The sequence below is a fragment of the Eptatretus burgeri genome, chromosome 13 (assembly GCF_056783735.1).
Source record: "Eptatretus burgeri isolate ZD-2024b chromosome 13, Ebu_testis_v1, whole genome shotgun sequence".
Classification (NCBI taxonomy): domain Eukaryota; kingdom Metazoa; phylum Chordata; class Myxini; order Myxiniformes; family Myxinidae; genus Eptatretus; species Eptatretus burgeri.
In genome coordinates this window covers 3,772,002-3,793,087 of record NC_140973.1, presented here as the reverse complement: position 1 = coordinate 3,793,087, position 21,086 = coordinate 3,772,002, and the positions used below count along the sequence as shown (strand labels likewise).

Sequence of the window (21,086 nt, the reverse complement as noted above, 5' to 3'; positions counted from 1 at the left end):
CGGTCCAAAGGATGATTTTGTACACTCAGACTGAGCAACGCGTCTACGTGCCAGCCTTTGATAGCACTGTCGACGTGAACACCACTTCAAGAAACACATTCAGTGCTCCTTTTTTATATGCAAAGTCAAGGCTCGTGGAAGACCGAGAATAATGAATGGATCAGGATGCCACATAACAAAAAGAACAGCAGAGAGAGGGGGGAACACCAACAGCAAAGTTGAAGGCTAAGATAGAGGGAGACTTAGATAAACAATGGGTGTGAGGGGCAATGAGAAGTAAGAAATTGGACAACATGGATATAGAAGGAAAATCTCAGGAAGGAAAAACTGGAAATTTGGATGGAGAGGGGGTTAACGGAGGTTGAAAAGATCAATGTTTTGGGTTTGCGATGATCTCAGATGGTGGTGCACAGCTGTCTTGAAGACCTGGAGGGAAGAATGAGATTGAAGAGAATGAGGAAGTTGGTTCCACAGGTGGGGAAAAGGAGGAACAAAGGAGTGGAGGTGAGCAGTGATTCTGGATTTTGAGAGTTTCTCCAGAAGGTGGTTGATGGTGGACCATGTGTGTCCTGCAGATACTTTGGGGGTACAATGCTCACAAAGAGCAGAGGGTGCAAGACCAGAAAGGCGGCGGTAAAAGACAAAGAGACCACCAATCTGTCTGCAATGGCGAAGTGATTGGCCCATAGACTCAGTTTCATCGCGGGAGATTCTAATAATCTTGAAAGTGTTGGTTTCCACGTTGTCATGCTGAGCAAGGTGTGAGGAAGGGCGCCTGCCCAGAGGGGAAAGCATGACTCCATCAGCCTGCAGATGAAGGCCTTGCCAGTGAATCAGAGTTCAGGTGTGTCAAGGAAAGTACTTTGTACGTGCCAAGGGAGGTCAGGTTTCCTTTTCAGGAAGAAAAGTTGTTTCAGCTTCACCACAGGATTCAGTGTACCATGGGTGGGAAGAAGGGTAGGATAACTCAAGATGAGATGAGATTAATCTGTGCATGAGAGAGAGCAGGTTCCTGTGCAAGAATTTCCAGGCTGAATTTATATCAAGGGCGGTACATATGGGAGGCAGACCAGTCGTGAAGAGGGATCGCTACTTGCAGAACTGCCAGATTTGCCGGCACTGAGGCAGCTCTGAGAAAAGCCAGAGAGATGTTGACTTTCCCAAGCATATGATCAGATGAACCAATTGGAGTCGAGGAAGAGCAGGAGACATTTGTATGGAAGTTCGTCATCACCAAGTCCAGAAGGGAGGATTTGCCATTGGGAGAAATCTGGGTTGGAAAATTCTCAGATTGATTCAGTCCCATGGATTGCCATGCCTAGTGAGAGAGGTACCAACACACAGCCAATTTGCAGGGTGAACACTGAGATCACAACATATGAGGAAGAGATTTGGGATGAGTGATTAAAAGTTTTTTCCATGTGAGAGAGAGAGAGAGAGAGAGAGAGAGAGAGAGAGAGAGAGAGAGAGAGAGAGAGAGAGAGAGAGAGAGAGAGAGAGAGAGAGAGAGAGAGAGAGAGAGAGAGAGAGAGAGAGAGAGAGAGAGAGAGAGATAGAGAGAGAGAGAGATAGGTGGAGTTGTCACTATTTGGTGGACGATATAACTCAGAGACAAACATGAGGTGGGAAGTTGCAGCCAAAGATACCCTTGGCGTTGGGAGGTGTAAGATCAGCATAAGGGCAGTGATAAATTGTGTTTGTTGTTGTAAAGTGCAACTCCACCGCCAGGGTATGGTTCAGGTTTATGAAATCGGAGGAGACATGAACAGGGGAGAGACACTAAAGAGTCAGGGACATCCTTCGGGAGGAAGGATTCTGTTAAACAGATGATGTCCGGTTTATCAGCAACGGCCTTGATTGAGAGATGTCAGGTTGGAGTGGAGACCTCAGATGTTTAACATCCACACAGTTAGGCACAGAAGAGGAGGTATTGGGAGCATGCTGGACAGGTGAGTGGGGGTGGGACTTTGTGGGGGCAGGTTGAGGGGGATGCTTTGAGTGAGCAGGTTTGAATGGGTGCGGTGAGAGGGAAGCATTGAGCGGGTGGGATGAGGTGGGATGCAGAAAGAGAGGACAAGAAACTTTGAGGGGGTGTGCTGACGAGGGGGGTGGAGGGGATGGAAAGAGGTGAAGTGAACTGGAGAGACACATCTGGAGTCAACTTGGGAGTGTCGTCATTAACTTGCAGGTGCCAGGGAGGAAGCAAGAAACACAAGCTCTGCTGCTTTGCATGGAGGTAAATGTTGGTAACAATTATGCATTTTCACAATTCCTTTTTATTGGATGTCTCATGAGTACGTGGGTCATTGAGACACACAAAAATGGGAATTGTGTCTTGGTGATGTGACCTCAACGTGACAATGGCTCCTCTGCACCTCGGCATTTTCTAAATATGTACACCAATAATGGAGTGGAAGGGTTTTGAAAGTAAACGTTTGAGTGAATTACTTCACCTGGGGAGCGATGATACAAAGGAACACACTTTGAAAGTGAAACAGAAATAGAACAGGAACATCCTGCCAAGGAGTGTAGTATATTTAGGGACAGGGTGACAGTTTGATTTGGATTTGGATAGGTACATTCAGGGTGTGAGGTTGGAAATGTGCATATCACTCAGTACGTGATCAGGTAGGTAGGGGTTACATGTTGTGTATCCATTCGGCCAGTGTGCATTCCCTCGTTTGCCAGCAAGACCACACGGTATTGTTTTGTTCTGATCGTCCCATGGCATCCTTTCATTCTGCTCTTGTTTTGTATCACTAAGGAAAGAAAACACCACCCTCACCCACCCGCTCCCCTTTTTATTACTTATTTTCATTTATTTACCGTGTGCTCCAATATGTACCTGCAGCAATATTCCTCTTACCGTTGACATTTTGACGGTTATCCTGAGCATTTCATTCAAACATTACATGGTAATGCCAAAGTTGAGAGTAAAATATGTGCAGACCTTTCAAGTCTTTCCCCTTCCCCCTCCCCCCAAAGACTGAGTCTGAGACAGCCAATCGATAAGCGAAGTGTGTCAACCTGTGAGGGGGTCCATGAGCATGCCTCACACCCCAAAAATTATCAATCAAGACTTTGAATGGTACATTCCAAATTTAATTTCTTGTAATGAACCATGCGGCAGGGTGGGTGGTGATTCCTGGATGTGATCGGTCACAATGTGCGTATAACTGATCAATGATAGACACAGTAAAGCTCGTATATGAATGTAATGGGGCATTTCCACAGCAACACGAGTCATGTGCATGCGCCGTATGCGACGTCGTACTACACTGAGGTTTTTGCATGAAATATCGAACAATCTTAATGTACGATGTGTACGACTACCTGTGTGAGAGCAGGACACCTTGGCAATTTCTCACACTCAGTACCTGAGCCTCGTCAGGTGTGCACGTGTGTGATGTGTTCCTTTGAAATTGTCAACTTTTTGTGCATTTTCATTCAATGAATAATACTACAGTTATTGTGGTTCAACATTTGGTTTGATCGACGACCTGTTCAATTGTATTTGGGAATCACGAGCACTTCTTGACTTTAGTGATTATTCATGACAAGACAATCACCCGTAAACCCTTGTGCTCAGATAGGTGCTTGAAAATGGACTCGGGTTCAACCTCAATGCATGAGGGGTGAGAACACTTCCACCTGGGGTATGTTAAAAAAAACTTTAGGACTGACATAGACATTAAAAAGAAAAAAAAAAAGACTAAAACTTTCCATACTTTTCGGTTTCATACGAACAGCTCGCTCTTGCTTTGCGTGACACTTACATGATGAAATTGTTTCTATGTTGATCATTCTAAAAGAAACTGGCATTATTCTGCATCGGAAAACATTTCAGCACAGATTTCTTTCTGCTCCATCCTTCAGAGTGCAAAGATCCTCAAAGGCAACAAATTTATAACAACGGTAGGACAAGATGCATTATCAACATTTCATCTCATGCAAGGAAGCTCTGAACAGAACAGGAGCCACCACTTGGATCACAAAACTCACACAGGAGAAGCTGGTCTCTCAGTGATTAGACCTCGAGGTCCTACTGATCAGACGAGACACTTTCTTCGGCTTGGTGATCTCCGCAGCCAAGTAAACCATCGGCGAAAGGTGATTTAAAGCACCGGGCATCGCGCCAAAGCAAATGGAACTTCCCCTTAGCCTATGCTATGGTGTTCATCGTTGGCTGCTTAACTGAGCACGGTTAAATGTTTGCTCGGCCCACCTCATCGCACACCCTGAGCCAGCTTACCGGCCCAATGGCAAACATAATTAAGTGGGATTAACCGAGGCAGGTTGAGGAATGGCCCTACGGCCTGGCAGGCGCAACGGGTGCGCCACCATGCATGTTTATTTGCACAAACATCTCAAGGAAATCAGATAATCGGTATTTTGTCAGTGACTTCATAAAATCGCGACTCATACGGTGACCCGTGAACGGGGTTTAAAAGGATTACTCAAAGGTGAGCGGCCTTGCTGAAATAACGTGATTTTATTGTCCGAAGCACGAATACTAATCTCTTTGTATTGGGCCTAAGTATACCAAAAATAAAACATGAACATCTTTTTATACTCAAACCGAGATCAGACGAAATAAACAAAAATAATGTCGCCTTTTTATCCCGCAAATTACAATCTTATCTTGTGAAACCTTCAATGAAAATGTCCTTTTTGTGATGGAGAAAAACCCCCGTGCCGTGAACCAGAAGGCCAAACACAATTACTGCGGAATAATTTACCGCACTGCGCTGAACAAAGTATAGATCCGAAACAAACGCATGCGTATGAGAGAAAAAAAAGAAATTGAAAAGATGGTATGAAATGCGATAACAGAAATATCACCAATATGTGGGTCAGGGCATCCATATTTAAACACGATGACAACCAACAGGCCTAGTTGAAAGGGCTTGCCGTCAATGGATGACTTGGATCTGAGCATCCGGAGAATAAAACGACTTTTTCACTCCACAAAGAAGGGCATTTCCTCCCCTACAAAGGGAATGGAACCGTCGGATTGACACAGACATATTAAATGATCTAACAGTGACAGGAGCTGAGAGTACCGAGGTCACAACTGAGACAAAGACAACTTAACACGTAATAGAGTGCGTGATATTGGGCCTGCCAAGAGAAAGCCCCAATCGTTACTTAGTCCATTTAGCAAGGTGAGAGAACGATGGTAAAGCTCGCCTTGAAACCCACAATTCATTGTTCCGATAGAATGAGAAAAGGTTCAACCTCTGCAGTTTCTACCTCCTTTCCCCCAACCCCACCCCCCCCACTATTCTCATCTCAACTCCCCGCCTAATGAATCCTTGTGCGATGAATACTCTCGGGAGCTAGCAGAGACTAGCTTTGGTTAATCTTGGCCACACTAGCCTGGGAAAGGTGCCAAGTGTTGATACTAAACAGGCAGGAAGGGCATGTCGGTGAGGCACAGGCTAACGGTGCTTGCTTGTCTTGATCATTTGCCCTTCCTTCACATTGGCTTTGGTGTCGAGGTGTGTGTGGGGTCTCGTCGCAGCCTGGGCCTTGTTGATGTTGCCATTAATGTCGTGTAAAATGCTGCCAATAGCCCTTCTGACTTGCTCAACATGGCCTCCTTGCATGACTGCATGCTCTGTCGGCGATCATATCATTATCATAAGATGTCTTACACACTCGTTGTAATGATCTTTAGTGTAATCAAGTTTTTTTTTCCTTCCCCCTCTTGCTTCTTATCCTGACAGACCAAGATCTCTTTCCCCAAAAGTTTAGCACAAACTCTCAATGGTGGATATATTTTTGCACCGATGGCACACCCGGCGACCATCCCGCAAAGCTGCGTGAGTTACTCTTTTGACATTCTCTCCTTATTGTGTCATTCCTTTTGTCATGTCATCCACATGATCTCATTCGTTGCATATCTTTTGTGATGTATTCTTTGCACTAATTGAGATGTCTGTACAATGGCACGATTTTCTGTAGTAATGGCATCTCAGCATTTATTGAAGCAATCATTTATATTAAGGGCACCAATCTACATTTTGTGATGTAATCTCCTTCCTTTGTGATTTCATCGAGCAAATTCCCAGTGCTGGGCATAAAATTTTGTTCCATTTCTGCTTTGGTACAAGGTTTTATTAAGTACCGTGACATTGGTGTCATATCATTCTGTAATTCACTACGTGTACTCTCAAACTACGACGTGAAACACATTGATGTACACCCTTGGACCGAGCAACACAAAGTTGAACCACATTTACAGGTAGGCTAGACTGTTTGGGGATGGAGTATTTCTTGTGCTAAAGGTCATTAGGGAGCCACTTGGGTTTTTGGAACAAGTGAAAATTTTCACTTGTAGTAGCTCAAACAACTGGAATTCATCATAAATTAAATTACAATGCCACTCCGATGGGACTCAAGCAAACAACCTTTGTGGCCTAGACCAACACCACAATTATGATACCGTTCCAATCACGTCTTGCCTCTGCTATTCAATTTACATCTCCATCTTGATGTACACATATGACCGAATCGCCCAAAACTCACCACCGTGCTCCGACTTCAAATCATTTTTATTCGCCAAACCCAACAGCAGGACGAATGTTCATCTTCATTGATAAGAATTTCACAAAACGTATCCACGAGAGACAACAAAGAAAAAAAAACAAAATGGCGGGTTATGATAGTTTGGTATACCTCACAACAGATGGCGTCGGTCAAGGAGTGTGACAAGTGTGTACCATTTGCACCCATCTATCGTGCCATCTCTGTGGAGTGGCCTTGTGGTGACCATTGATGGTTCGCTCGGCGGGTTGAAACGAAGCACGGCAGGCTTAGCGGGTTAATATCCAGCAAGGCCAGGCAGGTGCGGCAACCATCCCTATGGGGCCTGCTACCCGTTGCTAAAGCGGCGGATTAACAGAGGACTGGGATTTACAAGCAAGCGGCACAGCGAGAGAGGCTTCAAAACCTCGGGCTCGGGTCACAAATCTTACGCTCACTGGACGAACGATTTAATGCGCAAACGTTAGGTCTGAGGGGGTAAGAAGCACAACAAACTGTTTGTTGTGTTGTTTTCAAGGGCTTTTCATGGCCGCTGGTTTTGCTCTAAATATCTTTGTATCCTCCATTGATTATTTTTCATATTTTTATGTACAAGGTACAGCTGTGTTGGTTCTCTGGAATGTTTTTTTTTTTTTTGGCATTTTCTTTATTGTTTAGCTCTTTTTTTCATCCTGTTGTTCTTGATCTTGCCTGTTTGGTCTTGTCTGTTTGGTCTTGCCCATTTGATATTGTCGATTTGGTCTTGTCTGTTTGGTCTTGTCTGTTTGTTCTTGTCTGTTTGGTCTTGTCTTTTTGGTCTTGCCCGTTTGTTCTTGCCTGTTTATTCTTGCCCATTTGGTGTTGCCTGTTTGGTCTTGCCTGTTTGTCCTTGCCTGTTTGGTCTTGCCCATTTTTGGTCTTGTCTGCTTGGTCTTGTCTGTTTGGTCTTGCCCATTTGTTCTTGCCCATTTGGTCTTGTCTGTTTGGGCTTGCCCGTTTGGTCTTGCCCGTTTGGTCTGGTCCGTTTGGTCTTGCCCTTTTTTGGTCTTGCCTGTTTGGTCTTGTCCGTTTTTGGTCTTGTCCGTTTGGTCTTGTCCTTTTGGTTTTTCCCATTTGATCTTGTCTGTTTGGTCTTGTCTGTTTGGTCTTGTCTGTTTGATCTTGTCTGTTTGGTCTTGTCTGTTTGATCTTGTCTGTTTGGTCTTGTCTGTTTGATCTTGTCTGTTTGGTCTTGGCTGTTTGGTCTTGTCCGTTTGATTTTGTCTCTTTGATCATGTCTGTTTGGTCTTGTCTGTTTGATTTTGTCTCTTTGATCATGTCTGTTTGGTCTTGTCTGTTTGGTCTTGTCTGTTTGGTCTTGTCTGTTTGGTCTTGTCGGTTTGATCTTGTCTGTTTGGTCTTGTCTGTTTGGTCTTGCCCGTTTGATCTTGTCTCTTTGATCGTGTCTGTTTGGTCTTGTCTGTTTGGTCTTGTCTGTTTGATCTTGTCTGTTTGGTCTTGTCTGTTTGGTCTTGTCTGTTTGGTCTTGCCCGTTTGATCTTATCTATTTGGTCTTGTCCGTTTGGTCTTGTCCTTTTGGTTTTTCCCGTTTGGTCTTGTCTATTTGGTCTTGTCTGTTTGGGCTTGCCTGTTTGGTCTTGTCTGTTTGGTCTTGCCCATTTTGTCTTACCTGTTTGGTCTTGTCTGTTTGGTCTTGCCCGTTTGGTTTTGCCCGTTTGGTCTTGCGCATTTTTGGTCTTGACCGTTTTTGGTCTTGCCCTTTTGGTTTTGCCCGTTTGATCTTGTCTATTTGGTCTTGCTTGTTTGGTCGTGCCTGTTTGGTCTTGCTTGTTTGGTCTTGTCTGTTTGGGCTTGCCCGTTTGGTCTTGCCCGTTTGGTCTGGTCCGTTTGGTCTTGCCCTTTTTTGGTCTTGCCTGTTTGGTCTTGTCCGTTTTTGGTCTTGTCCGTTTGGTCTTGTCCTTTTGGTTTTTCCCATTTGATCTTGTCTGTTTGGTCTTGTCTGTTTGGTCTTGTCTGTTTGATCTTGTCTGTTTGGTCTTGTCTGTTTGATCTTGTCTGTTTGGTCTTGTCTGTTTGATCTTGTCTGTTTGGTCTTGGCTGTTTGGTCTTGTCCGTTTGATTTTGTCTCTTTGATCGTGTCTGTTTGGTCTTGTCTGTTTGGTCTTGTCTGTTTGATCTTGTCTGTTTGGTCTTGTCTGTTTGGTCTTGTCTGTTTGGTCTTGCCCGTTTGATCTTATCTATTTGGTCTTGTCCGTTTGGTCTTGTCCTTTTGGTTTTTCCCGTTTGGTCTTGTCTATTTGGTCTTGTCTGTTTGGGCTTGCCTGTTTGGTCTTGTCTGTTTGGTCTTGCCCATTTTGTCTTACCTGTTTGGTCTTGTCTGTTTGGTCTTGCCCGTTTGGTTTTGCCCGTTTGGTCTTGCCCATTTTTGGTCTTGACCGTTTTTGGTCTTGCCCTTTTGGTTGTGCCCGTTTGATCTTGTCTATTTGGTCTTGCTTGTTTGGTCATGCCTGTTTGGTCTTGCTTGTTTGGTCTTGTCTGTTTGATCTTGTCTGTTTGATCTTGTCTGTTTGGTCTTGCCCGTTTTTGGTCTTGCCCATTTGGTCTTGCCTGTTTGGTCTTGTCTGTTTGGTCTTGTCTGTTTGGTCTTGCCCATTTGGTCTTGCCTGTTTGGTCTTGTCTGTTTGGTCTTGCCCGTTTGGTCTTGCCCGTTTGGTCTTGCCCATTTTTGGTCTTGCCCATTTTTGGTCTTGCCCGTTTTTGGTCTTGCCCTTTTGGTTTTGCCTGTTTGATCTTGTCTATTTGGTCTTGCCCATTTGGTCTTGTCAGTTTGTTCTTGCCTGTTTATTCTTGCCTGTTTGGTCTTGCTTGTTTGGTCGTGCCTGTTTGGTCTTGCTTGTTTGGTCTTGTCTGTTTGATCTTGTCTGTTTGGTCTTGTCTGTTTGGTCTTGCCCGTTTTTGGTCTTGTTTATTTGGTCTTGTCTGTTTGTTCTTGTCTGTTTGGTCTTGCCTGTTTGGTCTTGCCCGTTTGGTCTTGTCTGTTTGTTCTTGCCCGTTTGGTCTTGTCTGTTTGTTCTTGCCTGTTTATTCTTTCCTGTTTGGTCTTTCCCGTTTGTTCCTGCCCGTTTGGTCTTGCCCATTTTTGGTCTTGCCCGTTTTTGGTCTTGCCTGTTTGGTCTTACCCGTTTTTGGTCTTGTCCATTTGGTCTTGCCTGTTTGGTCTTGCCTGTTTGATTTTGCCCGTTTTTGGTCTTGCCCATTTGGTCTTGACCGTTTGGTCTTGCCCGTTTGGTCTTGCCCGTTTGGTCTTGCCTGTTTGGTCTTGCCTGTTTGGCCTTGTCTGTTTTTGGTCTTGCCTGTTTTTGGTACTTGCCCATTTGGTTTTTCCCATTTGAACTTGTCTAATTGGTCTTGTCTGTTTGGTCTTGTCCGTTTGGTCTTGCCCGTTTGGTCTTGCCCATTTTTGGTCTTGCCCGTTTGATCATGTCTATTTCATCTTGTCTGTTTGGTTTTGCCCGTTTGATCGTGTCTATTTGGTCTTGTCTGTTTGGTGTTGCCCGTTTGATCTTATCTATTTGGTCTTTTCTATTTGGTCTTGTCTGTTTGGTCTTCTCCGTTTGGTCTCGTCTGTTTGGTCTTGCCCGTTTATTCTTGCCTGTTTGTTCTTGTCTGTTTGGTCTTTTCTTTTTGGTCGTGCCTGTTTGGTCTTGCTTGTTGTGCAGTCAGAGATTTCTACTTTCATAAAAGTCCTTTTTAAGTTATAGTGTAGGTGCAGAAAAGTTTTTGATGCAGTCAAGTTGGACTCGATCTACATCGTGAAAACCGGGAAATCTACAGGAATACCGACAATCCTACACACCTAATGTGATGTGATGTGATTAAATAATTTCCTCGTTATGGAATAGTTGCTCAGGAATATTACAATAACAGGTTAACCGCTTCCGCCTGCTCAGTTTTATATCAATACTTGGAAGTTTTGTGTGTTGATACTCATCAGATGGGATGTGACGAAGCAAGGGATTCAAACTCCTTAAAGAGTGTTTTTACCGTTGTGGAAGGAATTTCATTATTTTGCTTTTACCTAAAATCACTGCATGGCATTGTGGTTAATGCAATACAAGCACGTTGAACCAGAACTGTGCATCAGCTTATACCATAATTACAGTTTTTATTGTTGCCATAACAAAAACGTCATAATAATAAAAAATAATAAACCAATGTCACCCGCAGGGTGATCCGTATCTTGCCAAAAGGTGACCACGTGTGACTTCTTTAAGGTCACACTGAGGTGAACAGAGCTGCTATCCACCAGGAGCGACTCCTTGAGGAATATCTGCCTACGAGAGATTCCGATGAGAATCGTTCTACAGAGTAACCATGAAAAATATGCGTTTGCCTCATAACGTCACCAAATGACGTCATAATGTCTCAAGATTGACATATCTAGAAAGCACTCATCGAGGTGTTCAATTTGAGGTACTACACGATATGGTTCCTAAAACTTGAAAATTTGACCTTGGGGTCAAATATGTTTGACCTTTGGCGCTAACAATGAAGGTCAAGGCCAATCGCCACCAAAAATTAATCAGCTGAGCGCCAGACCATGAACTATATTCCCATGAAGTTTGAAGACGATCCGATCAAAATTACTCAAAAAATAAGGGTTTCGTCGACTCCCCTGATTTGCGACAAAGTGACCTTGACCTTTGACCTTGACCATCAAAATTTTGTGCACTGAAAGGGACCTCTATAGGCCTCTGATATGCGAAGTTACAAAAATTTCCGATGATAACTGTGCTCTGCAGAATTTTTTATACGTGATTACAGACAAACCAAAAAAAAAAAAAACATACAAGCTGACTAACATATCTTACAAAAACTTCGTTTTGGCAAGATAATAATAATAATAATAATAATAATAATAATAATAATAATGAAGAACAAGAAGAATACATGTTCCCTTACGAGGAACTTGAACGTAGGTGACCAGTACGCCAATCAAAGCATGTGCTATGATTGCCTTCCCAGAATTGTTTGCCCGTGTTCTAGCCTGTAAATGCTGAGAGTCAAGCAAGGAAGCAGCACGAGCACTTTTAAAATGTTTGGTATGACTCAACCAGGGTTCAAATCACCGAATTCCCAGACTCAGAGCAGATACTCGAAGCAAATACACCACCGAGTCTGGTAAATTGTACAAGTCTATGTACAGTAGCAACTCTGTCCACAAGCAATTGTATCATGTAAGCTGAATAATCGCTCGACGTTGAGGGAATAATGAAAAAGTTAATATGTCTTTGAGGCTTGTGAAGCCTTTGAGGCCATGTTTCATGAAAGGATCATCTTGGATTGGAACTAACCCGTGAGTTCATAAGTTCTCGACTTGTAAAGGTCGCAGGAGTTGTCTTGATTAAAAATTGGCTCCGACAAGGGAAGATTCAGAGCAGACTCAAACGCAAGCCTTCCTAATCCTCTACTTGTAGTTTTAGCTCATCAAATATCATTTTCCTTCAGCAAAGGCAGGTATATAATCCATCAGGACAGGTAAACGTGTATATTGAACTTCATCAGACGGTTGTGAACCGTTCTTGACACCATGGTGTTTTCGGGAGGCAGCACGTGTTATTGACATGGAAAAAGGTCGGTCATTGTGAATATTGCCGAGTAATCACACCTATGGAGTAGGGAAACGAAAAGGAGGCAAACATCGACAAGTCGATAAAGATTGCGGCTCGGATATAAGGGCGCCTTTGATCGCAACAAACGAAAACACGTATTGAGCGAGAAACGGAGTGAACTCGTTACTGAAACACATTTCGACAAAATCATGTTGTGATAAACACACATCACGACGGATAGCACGCACAATCATGACTTGATTTTTCCGCAGGGCCGGAGGACTGGGCAGAAAATGAGACAAACGGGTGATAATGTAATTGCTCTTTTCTTCCTTCACAGGCTAAGCTGTCGTATTCCACCGAGCCCTTGAAGCCTCTTGGAACGAGCTTTTTTTCACCGCAACTACTCGCAACGCCATCTGCTGCTCCCACTGCTCTTGCTCTCCGGCCGACGACCGCCGCCTTCTTTCCGGCTGCCCCGACCCTCGTGCAGACCTTGCTCCGGCCGGCACCGGGCCCAATTCGACCTCTTCATGGACAAATCCTCTACACCCCTTACTGATTGTGCTTAAAAACTGTGTGACTTTTCCTCCTGCTTAATCTCTCTGCTTAAATGCCGACTTTCACAGCTGACTCCGACATCTAAAGAGACATTCCACAAACATCCCTAAACTGCTTGCCAACTCCGCCTCCTCTATGTTTTCCAAAACAAATGAACCAGCAAAGTCTTCTGTGGAGTTCCCCAAAAATTGCATTTCAGAGATCAGCGATACATCATCATCGCAGGAACAAATCCTGTTCCTTTGTTCTAGGGGTCTTTTTGTTTACGGATGCAAGCATCTCATCGGTCGTCCACAGAGTTTCAATATTTCAAGGTGTACGAGCAACGATTTGCAAGGTAATCTCCTTGCAACTTAAAGGATTTCCATCGATGGCCTCTTCCAGGCGCAGACAAGCACAGCAGTTTCCCACCGAGCTTCTGCGCAAGTGGACTGAGAGTGAGAGCCAAAGGTTTCGATACAAAGTCCTTGTCGTGATGACGGAAATTTCGAACAGAGGAAGAAGACATGTGGAAAGAAGATTTTGCAAGTGAATTTCCAAAAGCTACACCCCTATCATGAGGGTCCGGTTCCTTGTTGTGCGACGTGCTCATTTGCTTTTGCCATTTTCAGATCTGTTGCAGCCGCCATGTTCTTTTCAGAGGCATCCTTCAAAGTGATGTTTTCCTTATAGGGGTGTGATTTGAATTTGATCTCGAAGGAAAAATGTGTGAGCAGATTCATACAAGGTTTCACACTACGTGTACTACAGTGTGTGCGTTCATTGCAAAGATTAATTATTCCCTTCAACTGTGGATTCGTCCAAAGATAACTAAAGCTGGGTGTGCACTGTTGAACTTTAGGGTTTTGTTTTATAAGATACGCCATGCTGTTTCGGTCAGATTGGCAGTGAAAAAAGATCCAAGCTTATCGGGGTCCATGGACTCCCCCCTTCTGACCTTTTCCTCCGTTTACCCTCCCTCCGCTCATTCACATTTCGCTTTCCCATTTCTCTCCCTTATCCTCGAGCTTTAAATATCCTCCATTTACTTCCCTATCCTCTCTCTTCTTACTTTTCTCAATTTTATTTCTCTTCACCTGATTCTTCCTTTGTGCACACATGGCTCATTACTTTGGCAACACACCTCACCTGTGACCAGGAAGCACCTTCCACTTTTGTCATTAATCATCTGGACATCTGGAATTCTTTTAATCAACTCGAAAATAAATAATATTACGAGGTATTCCACGAGAGCTTTCAAAACGGTAAATATTACTGAGACCTTCAAAATTATTTGGTGGGATTCATTTTGGACAATATCTTTATGACGTACACAAACACAGTATAACTTGTTTTTTCTTATTCACACACACTTACACACACACACTCTTCACACACGCACACACACACCCTCTTCCCTCTTCACACACACACACACATACCCTCTTCCCTCTTCACATGCACACACACACACCCTCTTCCCTCTTCACACACACACATACCCTCTTCCCTCTTCACACGCACACACACACACCACACACACACCCTCTTCACGCACATACACACCCACCCTCTTCCATCTTCACACATGTGCACACACACACACACACACACACACACACACACACACACACACACACACACACCCTCTTCCCTCTTCACACACACATACCCTCTTCCCTCTTCACACACACACACATACCCTCTTCCCTCTTCACACGCACACACACCCTCTTCACGCACATACACACACCCACCCTCTTCCGTCTTCACACATGTGCACACACACACACACTCTCTTCACAATGCACACACACACATACACTCTTCACACACACACACACACACACACACACACACACACACACACACACACACACACACACAGACACACACCCTCTTCCCTCTTCACACACACACACACACACACACACACACACACACTCTTCCCTCTTCACACATGTGCACACACACACACACACACACACACAAACATACACTTTTTTGGGTTTTTTTGGGGTTCAACAAGCAAATGGTCGTGTGCTTTTGAGAATAATTTTGCAGACCATAACTTGAGTTGGCATCATCTGATGTTGTTGTCTCTCTCTCTCTCTCTCTCTCTCTCTCTCTCTCTCTCTCTCTCTCTCTCTCTCTCTCTCTCTCTCTCTCTCTCTCTCTCTCTCTGTCTCTGTCTCTGTCTCTGTCTCTGTCTCTGTCTCTGTCTCTCTCTCTCTTTCTCTCTCTCTCTCTCTCTCTCTCTCTCTCTCTCTCTCTCTCTCTCTCTCTCTCTCTGTCTCTGTCTCTGTCTCTGTCTCTGTCTCTGTCTCTGTCTTTGTCTCTGTCTCTGTCTCTGTCTCTGTCTCTGTCTCTGTCTCTGTCTCTGTCTCTGTCTCTGTCTCTGTCTCTGTCTCTCTCTCTCTCTCTCTCTCTCTCTCTCTCTCTCTCTCTCTCTCTCTCTCTCTCTCTCTCTCTCTCTCTCTCTCTTCACACACGCACCCTCTCCTCCTTCTCCACCACCACCACCATTGCTCTCCCATGATGTGCTACACACATGCACACTGCAGGATCCCCTTTCTCCAATCTTCTCTCAAGGTTATTTCCCTTCTCACGCTACTCCTCACACTCTCACCTGCTGTCCTTTCTCTCTCCTATCATCCTTACTTATAAATGACGATGTAATCACGTTATGCAGTGGAATGCATGACATCATTACAAAAGTTCTTGTCTCTCTTATATATTCAAATGTAGATATCCATGAACGAGAGAGAGAGAGAGAGAGAGAGAGAGAGAGAGAGAGAGAGAGAGAGAGAGAGAGAGAGAGAGAGAGAGAGAGAGAGAGAGAGAGAGAGAGAGAGAGAGACAGACAGACAGACAGACAGACAGACAGACAGACAGACAGACAGACAGACAGAGAGAAAATCAGAATCAAAATCATTGCTGCCAACACTAACATACTGGTTGTGCCACTCGTCCATTGTTAAAAACCTTCAACCCCAAAAGGTGAAACTTATGATCACATGTCACGATGGACCCAACACTTCACGATGTGCTGCACACATTGCTAAAAGCCTGTAAATCCATTTCATTCCATCTGTAGAACATCACCAAAATGCATTCATGCTTAAATCAGAGGACCACTGCAACTCGACTTTATGTTCTCATCATGTCACACCTGGATTACTGCAACTCACTGTTAGCAGATTTACCTGTTTCTTCTCTCAATCCCTCACAATGTATTCAGAATATGGCAGCCCAGCTCGTAGTTCAAGTTTTTAAATTTGATCACAGCACTCCAATCTTAACAACACTTCCCGAGCTCGCAGGGACCAGCATATCAATTCTAAAATATCACCGATGACCTGTAAACACCAGAACAGATTACATCTTGACTTGTATTTCTCACCTGATCACACCTGACACCCCACCAATAACACAATGGTATCGGGACAGGAGTCTCCTGGTCGTTCCTCACACCTGCGTGAAGATTTATGGTAATCGGGAATTCCTCCGATAGCTCCTCAATTGTGGAACTCTTTGTTTTGTTTTTGTTTTTAATCTACCGACATCATCAAGTACTTTTTTTTTTATACAATCTTATTAAAATCCCATCTTTTAACAGTTGCTTTTTCCTTAATTTCTATTTTTCTTACCTCTTGCTTATTGCTGAAGTTCTTTGAGATATTGCTTCTTAATAAATTGATAAAGTTGAGGACTTTTGTAAGGGGTTGTAAATGGATCACTTGATGCTTGGAGTAAAACTTTAGTTTTATTGAGATTCAGAGATAAGCATTTGAAAGAGTGGCTCAAAACTCAAAATGTGAAATTATACGCGTACAAGGAACCCAACAGTTATGAAAACCGATTGCAAAATGGACAAAAGAAGCGCTTCATCTACACTAATAGCAATAACATTTGACTTCCTGACTCGGCCCAGGCTTCGTGCGGCATCACGGCGAAGAAAACCGTTATCTCCTCTGTGTTGTCACAACGCTGACGGGGAAAAAAAAAATCTTTTTTCATATTGCAAGTTTGACTTCAATTCCTCCCACCTTGCTTGTACCGACTTTTATGTGCTTTGTGAAATGGCCATTTTGAAGGTCACCACCAATCTCATTCATAGGTTCTGTCCCCAGATGAGGGGAATCTGAAGGATCTTCTGCGAGAAAGTAATTCGACTTTGTAAGTACCTCGCACTTCGTCATCCATCTGCAGCGGGACGATGTCAAGGAAAATGGATTCATTCGCTTTCTATTGTGGGACTCATAATTACACTGGAACGTCGAGACACACCTCTGAGCCACTCAAAATGAGCACGGCCGTGTTTTACATTTCTATCTTAAGATTGTTATTTTAACTCTGACTTGCTCTAACACCGTGTCCTTGCAAAACCTGCACCTGGAACCTGTGGCTTGGGTTTGGTAGCAGCGAAAATAACTGCCAGTGAAATTACAGTATTTGTGAACAACCTTCAGAGCAAACAGGTATGCCAGGCTCACCTTTTCCACAAGATGATTTGTATTGTGTTTTTGTTGTCATTTCATGAGATGCTTTTTCATGCCTATCAGACAACACAAACGTCTATGTGTCCGATTCATCAGCCCGGAATCAATCTTGTCGATGTACGCGTCTACCCTCTCACAATGGCGGTGATGTCCTTCCTGAGTTGTGTTGACTCAAACTGCACACAATATTCCCAAACATGCGTATCGGACACATGGATGTTTGTGTTGTTTCTTAGGAGCGGATGTGAGGGGGATATTGAAGGAACGTTGGATGACGTTGTGGCAAGAAGATGTTGCTTGTGTTACCTGGAGGAGGCAATGATATCAGGAAAGTTCATTCGGAGGATTTGAAAAATAGTTCCAGGATGTTGGGTAAACGACTGAAAGAAAATGGTTGTGATGTAATGTTTTCTGTTATTCTTCCAAGAATGGAAAACGGTACAAACTTCATTAGTAGAGCAATAGATGTCAACCTATGGTTGGAAGAATTTTACAGGCAGCAAGGTTTTTGGTAAAGGAAGCGAAGGGAATCTTCTCAGGGTGAAAGGGAGTATTTCCAGATTGATGACTGTATGCTGTACAGAAAGGGATAGAAAGGTTTACAGTGGAAATTGAGGAGGAAATTCAGGCTTTGTGAGACGAGAGGAGAGTGGAGAGGCTAGAAAGGGAGGAACTGCAACTGATAATGTGATTGGTCATCCAGGCATTAAAAAACAATTGTAGAAAGGGAGAAGTTAAAAAATATTCTTTACTAACACCAAGAGTTTAAATAATACAATAAATGGGAGAGCTTGAAGCTAAAGTAGATATCAAAGAATGAGATGTAGTTGTAGTAAGTGAGACGGTTTAATGAGGAATTGAAGGCTACAAGATGTATCGGTGTGAGAGGAAAGGAAAGATAGGACGAGGTGTAGGAATCAGGTTAAAATACAGTGTTGTATTGAGAGAAAGGGATGATATATTGAGGAGGGAATTAATGTAGAGGATTTTGTGTGGATTGAGATTAGAGAGTGTAAGAATAGCCTGTAGAATGTAAATGCGGTGGCAGCAGAGATAGTGGATGGTTTTAAACTGGAATTGAATAGGTACTTAGAGGAAGTGGGGATAGAGGGGTACATGGATGTTGACAGGAATGTGAAAGCTTAATGAGCTTAATGACCTCCTCTGCCTTGTGGGGGCTGTACAGGGTGGTCCATATGTCCTGTTGCCCATTGATAGCAATTAACATTCGCCTTTCAGTTACATTTATGAGGTTGGTTTTTGTGTTGTGAATAAAACTAGTCATGCATGTCATATATATGTATACATACCATGGATTCCATTGATATAAACACATATATAAGGATTATATATACATATATATATATATATATATATATATATATATATATATATACATATATATGTACATATATATTAAATAACATATAAATATATATATATATATATATATATATATATATATATATATATATATATATATATATATATATATATACATTATTTTATTTATGTATACATATATATATAGTATATATATTTATATATGTTATGTAATATATATATATATATATATATATATATATATATATATATATATATATATTTATTTATATATATATATATATATATATATATATATATATATATATATATATATATATATATATATATATATATATATATATATATATATATATATATATATATATATGTATATATATATGTATGTATGTGTATGTGTATGTGTATATGTGTGTATATATATATATATATATATATATATATATATATATATATATATATATATATATATATATATATATATACAGTATATATTATATACACATCAGATGCACCTCCTGACCGTTATGGTGAGCATCGCCGCAGATTACGTTTCACATGGAAAAACCACATAATCCGCAAAGAACAACTGTCCGTCCGCTACCCAAACGATTGTTCCCGCTAATGCAAATCATTCAACCAGAAAGCATGTGATGTGATCGGCGGATAAATCGAAACATGTGGAGTGTGACAAGCACTCCCCCGATCTCCATTGGACATAGTCTTACACACGCTTTGGTGTTGGACTACGTCCATTGGAGATCGGGAGAGTTCTCATCACACTTCACATGTTTCAATATATATACACAATGGTACAGTGGTGAGAAAAAGTTTATGAACCCTTTAGAATCTTCTGCATAAATTTGACCTAAAATGTGATCAGATCTTCATCTAAGTTCTAAAATTAGGACTGTATGTCCTGAAGTTCACCTAGATCAAGAGCAACAGTCACTCAAATCCCCCACAGACCCCCTCCAGACCCAGATATTTTTTTCATTGCCATGAACAAACTTTGGTACATCATGGGCGATGAAGGTTGTGGTCAAGTTTCATGGAAATTGTGTGTGTAGTTTCAAAGAGAGAGAGAGAGAAAAATGTCTTTTTTGGGGGGTGGGGGGAGGAGGTGAAAGGGGGGGGTGAAAAAACCCCTCGTAGACCCCCTTAATGAGTGCAGATTTTGATGTGGTCAATACATCTTCGTGAGGCATTAGATATGAAGCTTCTGGCCAAGTTTGTGCATTTCAAATCGTGTGTTTGGTTCAAGCGATAATGACTGAAGCGCTTACGGACTGACTGGCTGACTGACTCACTCACTCATTTATTCACTCAGCTACGGATGCTGCTTGCTCGCATAAGCTCACCTTACTAAAGTCCAGGTGAGCTCATCATAGATAAAGAGAACCTGATTAAACAAATAGCACACAATTTTTTTTTTTTCATTTATTGAGCAAAATGATCCAACATTCAAGTTCTTTGTCAGAACAAGTATGTGAACCTTTACATTCAGTAACTGGTGACACCCCCTTGAGCAGCAATAACTTCAACCAAACGTTTCCTCTTACTCTTGATCAGTCTTGCACATCGACTTGGAGCAATTTTGGCCCATTCCTCATTACACAATTGCTTCAACTCAGAGATGTTTGTGGGCTTTCGTACATGAACTGCTCACTTCAGGTTCTGACATTTCAATTGGGTTAAGGTCTGGCCTTTGACTTGGCCATTCCAAAACACAAAATCCTCTTCTGTTTCAGCCATTCTGTTGTAGATTTGCTTGTGTGTTTAGGATCATTGTCTTGCTGCATGACCCACTTTCTGTTGCCCTGACTCACGGACTGATGCCCTGATTTCTCCTGTAGAATTTTCTGGTGCAATCCAGAATTCATGGTTCCGTCAATGATGGCAAGCTGTCCGGGTCCTGAGGCAGCAAAGCAGCCCCATACCATGATACTCCCACCACCATAATTCACCGTTGGGATGAGGTTCTTATGTTGGAATGCAGTGTTTCATTTTCACCAAACATAACGTTTCTCATTTAAGCCAAAAATTCCACTTTCGACTCATCTGTCCACAGAACTTTCTTCCAATAACCTTCTGGATCATCCAGGTGGTCTTTGTCAAATTTGTGACTGGTGGAAATGTTCTTCTTAGAGAGCAGTGGTTTCCTCCATACTCTCCTCCCATGCACACCATTCTTGTTCAATGTTTTCCTGATGGTGGACTCATGAACACTGACATCCTTCGACGTTGTCAGTGTTACCTGGGGCAGATCCTTTGACGTTACCCTGGGGTTCTTTGTGACCTCCTAGATTATTGTACCCTCTCTAATCTTGGAGTGATTTTTGTTGGACGACCGCTCCTGGAAACAGTAACAATGGTGTTGGAATGTCTCCATTTGCACACTATCTGCCTGATAATGGATTGGTGAATCGCAACATCTATCTATAATTCCAGCAATGTGTGTGTGTGTGTGTGTGTGTGTGTGTGTGTGTGTGTGTGTGTGTGTGTGTGTGTGTGTGTGTGTGTGTGTGTGTGTGTGTGTGTGTCTGTGACTGCTGTATCT

The 21,086-nt window shown here is 42.7% G+C and overlaps 1 protein-coding gene across 11 annotated transcripts in view; it reads left to right on the top strand.

Annotated features, from left to right (window-relative positions):
* LOC147013689 (zinc finger protein 385B-like) overlaps positions 1 to 15,604 on the top strand; it is a 543,756-nt gene extending 528,152 nt beyond the window's left edge. For 10 of the 11 annotated variants that reach the window (XM_085850825.1, XM_085850829.1, XM_085850824.1 and 7 more), the window contains 3 exons: positions 3,877 to 4,110; positions 5,730 to 5,825; positions 12,481 to 15,604. In XM_085850825.1, coding sequence (XP_085706951.1) covers positions 3,877 to 4,110; positions 5,730 to 5,825; positions 12,481 to 12,702 — 552 coding nt within the window. In that variant the 3' untranslated portion in view covers positions 12,703 to 15,604. The remainder of the gene's footprint in view (positions 1 to 3,876; positions 4,111 to 5,729; positions 5,826 to 12,480) is intronic. The other variant, XM_085850831.1, reaches the window with a different exon arrangement.
* The last annotated feature ends 5,482 nt before the right edge of the window (positions 15,605 to 21,086 follow it).